Genomic DNA, 6,432 nt, shown 5'->3' with positions numbered 1-6,432 from the left:
GGCAGGCTGTGTTGAGCCGCCGCCAGGGTCGCTGCCGCCAGGACGGGTGGGGCTGGTGCCCACGGCGTGGCCTCCCGGCCCTGAGAGGGAGCCACATTGCGCAGGAGGTTGGTGTAGAGCACAGCCTCCGGCCAATAGCTGTCCGAGAGCATGGCATCGTACAGCATAGCCCGCACACGGTCGAGGAGCGTGCAATTGAGCTGCTCCGCTGCTCCGTGCTGCTCCAGGGTGTACGGTGCCGAGTGGGTGTGCGCAGTGCCGTGCTGGCGTAGCCACTGCTCCAGTTGCTCGGCGACATACTCACCACCGTTATCACTATGAAGTGTGCGTACCCGTGCATGGTTCGGGTGGCAAGCCTCCAGCTGCGTCACCATGTCCTGCACCATGTCCTTCGCCCACTTGGTGTTTGCTAACCATGCTAACCAGCGTGCGAACAGAGGCGGACAGACCGGAGGCACCGTCCAGCGGTGTTAGCAAGTAACGTGCCCCACCTCGGCCCGTGGTCGGCATGGCCCTGTAGTAGCTGGTACACAGTACGGCGGTATAAATACGCGTGGAGCGCGATTTCTAACATGTTGTCAGGCCTTTTCAGCGGCTAGAGTCTACATTTGGTGGCGAGACCTCGTGAAAATTGTCGATCCTAATGGTAGTGGTTCAATCCCCACAAATCACGCTGGAGTAGACTCTAAGTTTTTGCCCCATTACCGAGGACATTCTTGTAACTGGCCGCGTGATAAACGACCCCGGTAACGGTGCCTGATTACCGGGTAACTGACCGATTACCGACCCTGGCCCGTTAACGACCCAGTAACCTTATAGCCTGGTAACCGAGGCCGGTTACCAGTCGTTCCCATTATTGGGTCAATAACATCTGCTCCCGGTCGACCCGGGTTCAAATCCGCCTGCCGACCTCTCGGGTGTTTGAGAGGTGGTGAAATGGGAGGTGGCCCCCCATCTTGTGGACGGTGTAGGACGTGATAAAATCAACTTGCGAGCTGACCAGGAACTAAGTTGAGGCGCCGTTGATCCGCTAGATTTGGTTGGATGCTGGTGGTGAGTTGCCAAACTCAAAGAGTACACTCTGAAGTCGGATGGGGTGAATGGCTTAGGGTGCCCCTCTAGCAGGGGAGAGCAGGGAATTGCCTCGGGAAGGAGGCCACTGGTGAAGCTTAACCACCCTGTAACAACATCAACATGCGGTAGGGCGTAACGACCCACGGGAGAAGCGAACTCGACCGGACCAGCCAACCGGTTGCTTAATGTCGTCGTAAAAATTGCGGAGAAATAAAGGCGCTGGAGTAAGGGCCAATTTGACACTCTGCGCAAAACCACAGAACTTAGCCAGCTCACGCTTCTGGACAAGACGCCGATTTTCCTTTGCCGTGATCCGCAACCCGCCAGCCGCCGCAATTTGGCGAGCTTCTGCTTAGGCACCTCAAACACACCAGCTGCCGTATTGATCGTAATGCCTAAGTGGTACACTGACTGCGACGGCTCCCACTGGCACTTGGCGGGGTGGCACGACAACCCCAAGAACTCGATACTCTCACGCACCCAGCGCGCACCAAGACGCGCTTGCTCCTCGGAAGTAAACATGAAGAGGAAGTCATCCAAATACGGCAGCACTCGCGCACCCGGACGAGAAGGACGCTCTGTCCGGGAAACGGGAAAAAACTGGTGGGGCGGGAGCGGGGGCGAGAGACGCTTGCGACCTTTACCCGACGCAGCCAAAGGATCCCGCCAAAAACGCACCACATTGCGCATGATTTTTGTAAACCAATACGGGCTATTTAGCCACCCCATAGGCAGGGCGTTCATCTCGTACAGAACACCACAAAAACGAAAAGTGAAGAAACGCCGATCCGCTGGGCGAATAGGGATGTGGTAAAAGGCGTCCGCCAAATCCACCTTCACCATCCAAGAGCCCTTGAGGCCCATACGCCGCAGGGTGCGGAGGGTTTCGTACCGGCACTTGTAAGCTTTCTGCGCTACGTTCATCCTCTTCAGGTTAACGACCAAACGCCAAGAACCACTGTCCGGTTTCGGGACACAAAAAGCGTTCACCACATGATCAACCGCACGGGAGGGGTCTACCCGCGAGGTGGCCCCGAGAGCCACCAGGCGGGGCTCCTCCTTCTCCAACCACCAACGGCTCTGTTCGTCTGTGGCAGGAAAACTTGGCAGGTCAAAAGCAGGCGGCGGGCGGTTACCTCGAAACTCCACCGGGACACCATGCTTCAAGACGTGCAATGTGCGTGCATCTGCTCCAATTGCCTTCCAAGCGGCCAGCCGCGTCGCGGCCCTAGCATGCAGGGGCACGGAGGTGGTGGACATATCGGACTACTCGTGCTGCCCCGGAAACTCCACGCCTGGGGTCGTAGAGCCCGTCGACACACGGAGGGGATGGGACGAAGCGCACACATAGCCACCACTGGTGTGGGTGGACGTCGATTTCCTGATCCACTGAAGAGCAAACCTTCAGCGTCGCGTCCAGACCTCGGGGATGAGCTTGATAAAATACGTCGTCAAGAGGACATTTAGTGTTGTAGCTGCAGGGGCAGGCTTGTTGGGTCCGGGGTGGGCGGGAGTTGTTGACCCGCTCCAGAGAAAGCAGGGGGCATAAACTGCGTCGCAGAGGCCCTCGAGGAAATGCCAGTCTGTGACATTCCAGTTAGCTATGTAGGATAGCTGTGAGTTGCCTTCACCAGCGGAGTCATGCCTAGCGATATCGGGACATGCGCCGTCACTGGCACTACGAAATGTGCTTCAATGAGGTGGGCTAACTCTATGGTGCTAGTGTTTTATATTCTCCACTGCACTCTACCTGATGGGTCTCGCTGACGAGCCGAAGGCACAGCGGTGTAGTAACAGATAGCGCGCCGAAGGCGCGGGACCTGTTTTGTTGATCAACGACCGTGCATGACTTCCCTCTCAAAATACTTTGTTCTTTAATTGCTTTTCAATGCCACTTGGATTACAGCATTGCCCTACGAAAGAAGCGCGCAGCATACAGACTTCTTCCATGTGAATGGGTTGTTAAGGTCTTTCACACATTGAGCCCTATCACGACTTGCTTCGTAATATCGCAAGCGTAACTTGGGTAGATGAAGCAAATGAAGCTATCGCCGGCTTTAATGCGGATCATCAGTTTTCGCTGGTGTAACTTCAGTAGCTTTAGTAGATGAGATAGATGCACTTAATTTTCAAGAATTCCAAGCTTCATCGGCAGTAACGGCAGACGGAATATTGTTACAGTTATAACTGCTGGCATGTCAGGCCACGATAACTCACCTTGAAGGCCGCCCCATGTGTAACCACTACGTAAACCTACAAGTCGACTCGTATGTTATGTAATTAAAGTTGGTTATTAAGAAACCGTGTTGAGGCGTTAACGCCTTAGCGCCGGGTTCCAGGGCCACGTGACGAAGGGCCGTGGCTTACTTTCAACATATGTATATTCATTATCAGGTTTTATATATGTTTCTTGAGGACGAAAAGTTTTTTCGGGCATCCATGCAGCTTCATGGGGTCCCGCACAATTGCGCAGAGTATTTCATCTAAATCAATAGATTTGTAGCATATATTCTGATAACTTCTTTGATTGTCATGACGCAACTGGTGTGGGGTATCAATGTCAATAGCCATAAGGGCCACAACTGAACACATGCCATCGATAGAAATAAGTATGTGTTACTTACTAAAATGTGTAGCGCTCTTTTTATGTATAATTCTGAATACAGCAGGCTCCAGACCTTCATCTTATTCCCAGGGTGGCTCGCGGTGAGGGAATAACCTAAATTTGCTGCCTTACCTTAGTCTAAATAGATAGATTAAAATCTCAAGACTTTTGCGCATCAGGCTTAATCAATGACCGTATAGGGAGTTCGGCGATGGCCTGCTTCGCTGCGTGCTTCGGTTTCTCGAAGGGGGTGCCAGTCATCGATGAAGTGGCTGGACAGTTGAATCCCCTGGAGGCTCAGGGCTGGAATTCAAGCGCAGCAACCTGCAGAGCCAGGTCGAGTTGCGGTGGCGAAGTTCGCGCCAGCATCGCCCCGGCGTGGGGTGCCACATCCGCTTTTCAACGCAGCACGATAGTCATGGCCCCGATGGAGTACGAATCCGACAAGTTTGACCCAGTCATGTCGGCATGCGTGCCCCTCCGCACCGGCAGCTCGACAGCCCTCAGCACGACCACAAAAAACGCAGAACCATCTGCTTCTGCTGCGCCAGAACCCCCCTGCGCCTCTTCCTCCATCTCCCGCAACCTGCTGCGTCCATCTGCACCGAAGCACGCGCGCTGGTCCGCGCAGGGCCAGCCGGTGCTGCCGCGGCCCTATGCCTCAGCCTCTGCGCCCTTGTTCAAAATCGAAGCGCCCTTCGAAGAAGCATGGGTTCCCGCGCCCAAGCAACTGCAGCAGCACGCAGCCATCGCTCCCCTGCTGCTGGTGGACAACGACGCGCCCACCTCCCACAATGAGCTGGGGGAGTTCTGTGAGTCCATGCTGCTGTCCATGCAGATACGCCTCAAGGTTGATGCGGAGGTGAGCAGCTGGAGGGTGAAGTTTGGGTCATCGTGATTGGGTATAATCATGGGATTTGGACCGGGCAGCCGGCCCCCCGTGGTGCAAGATGGCCAAGATGGCCTCTGCGCCCCTGCCCGCTACAGCCGAGTCCGGGGAGTAATCAGATTCCTCAGTACGGGAAAGAGAGGGGTTCAGGACCCCATCACCTCACACTTGATGGTCAGTCAGGGCCGGGTCTGGCACGGGTAGGGGACCTGAGCGGAGGTTGCTCGAGTCCTTGCTTGCTTGCCGGGCCCCCTAATACACACATGTGCAGGACTGGAGGATGTGATTCGCCAGTAATGCGAGTAATGTTCTGGTTGGTTGGTTGGTTGGTTGGTTACATCTGCTTTTGATAAAGGACATTGCCTGTTCCCTACACCTGTTTTACTCGCCATTACTTGGCCAACTCTGCATATTGCAGCTCTCGGTCCCGTCCAACGGTTTCCCGTACCATGCAACCAAAACACTCAAAAAGCCTTCCATTGGTCTCCCACTATCCGTTTGCTGCTGCTCCCTCCCTGCTCCCTCCCTGCCTGCGACCTGTCCTGCGTCCGCCGTGGCGCCCAGCTGTCCACTTTCCGGCACCTACCCTCTGCCAGCAGCAACCGCTTCGTTGCGCGCCTGTCCATGGGCCAGAACACCACCGCCCTGTTCAGCGCCGCAGCCTCGGCCACTCCGAGCGGGGCCTGGCAAGCCAGCGGTGCCGCGCCGCAGACGCACAGCAACGGTCCCCAACCGGCCGACCGGCGCTATGTAAACAGCCTCGACTGGTCCGCACCGCCCTCCAGTTTGCACATGTCGCCGTCGCAAGCGGCGTCCACGGCAGCCGGCGGTGCGGCTGCGCCGCCACTACTGAAGGTAGCAGCGGCGATGGCGGCCGGCGCCGGCGGCGGTGGAGACGGCGGTGTACCGCCGCTGCCGCTGACAGCCGATTGCCCTCCATTGGTCGCCGCGGCTACGCCCGTTCACCCTCCGTATCCCATTCACCCATTCCTGCCCCCGCACCTCCAGCACCTGCTCCCCGCCGCCGCACGCCACTCCAACGCCGCCCCGCGGCGCAGCAACAGCATGAACCGTGCTGCCAGCGGCCGCGGCGTCAAGCCGCGCACTGGCGGTCCACGAGTGCTCCAGGCCACCGAGCTGACCCACGGCCCCCTCGGCAGTCTGGCTGGAGGAACCTCCACACTGCCTAGCAGCGCCGAGGGGCCCAGCGTGGGTAACGGCGCCGCCGCCAGCGACCTAGGGTCTGGCCCCGGCGGCGGGCAAAATACGCCAGCACAATTGGTTTCGGATGAGCGTACGGGAGGCACTGGCGGAGTTGTGGCAGGGTTGTGGCAGGAGCAGGACCTGGCGCAGCTGCCGCTGGAGCCGGCGGTGGACGTAGCGACGGGAGCGACGTACCTGTCCCCGATAGTCACACCACCGCCGCGTGGTGGCGGCGGTAGCGCTGCTGCCGCCAATGGCGCTGCAACTGCCGAGCGAGTCGCCGTCAGTGCTGACGTCAGCTACGGGGAGGGCAGTGGCGGCCGGCCCCTCATCAACCTCCTCTTCCCCGAGCACCAGCAGCACCCCTACCCCCACTCCCACCACAATCACAACCAGCATATCAACCACCACCACCACCATCAGCACCACCACCACCACTCCCGTCAGCCTTACGCTAGCGCGCACCCACCCAGCGGCGCCAGCGGCGGGCGCATACTGCGTCCCATTCCCGAGGCTGACACCGCCAGCCGCCTGGACCTGCACAAGGAAGGATTGGGCCCAGCGGCGGCGGCGGCGGCGGCGGCAGCAGTGGTGACGAGGCCGCCGACTTCCTCCACAGCCGCCGGTGCCGCGCCGACCTTCACACCGGGACTGACCACAG

General features: G+C 58.3%; 1 protein-coding gene across 1 annotated transcript in view; it reads left to right on the top strand.

The window, feature by feature from the left end:
* Positions 1–3,720: 3,720 nt before the first annotated feature.
* Positions 3,721–6,432, top strand: part of VOLCADRAFT_89429 (uncharacterized protein) — a gene marked incomplete at both ends in the record, with an annotated part of 7,776 nt that continues 5,064 nt past the window's right edge. The window contains 4 exons of the mRNA XM_002949043.1: positions 3,721–3,780; positions 4,311–4,541; positions 5,133–6,053; positions 6,219–6,396. Coding sequence (XP_002949089.1) covers positions 3,721–3,780; positions 4,311–4,541; positions 5,133–6,053; positions 6,219–6,396 — 1,390 coding nt within the window. The remainder of the gene's footprint in view (positions 3,781–4,310; positions 4,542–5,132; positions 6,054–6,218; positions 6,397–6,432) is intronic.

The sequence above is a fragment of the Volvox carteri genome (assembly GCF_000143455.1).
Source record: "Volvox carteri f. nagariensis unplaced genomic scaffold VOLCAscaffold_12, whole genome shotgun sequence".
Classification (NCBI taxonomy): domain Eukaryota; kingdom Viridiplantae; phylum Chlorophyta; class Chlorophyceae; order Chlamydomonadales; family Volvocaceae; genus Volvox; species Volvox carteri.
The sequence above is the reverse complement of the archived record's forward strand: the minus strand, read 5'-3'. Positions and strand labels throughout refer to the sequence as shown.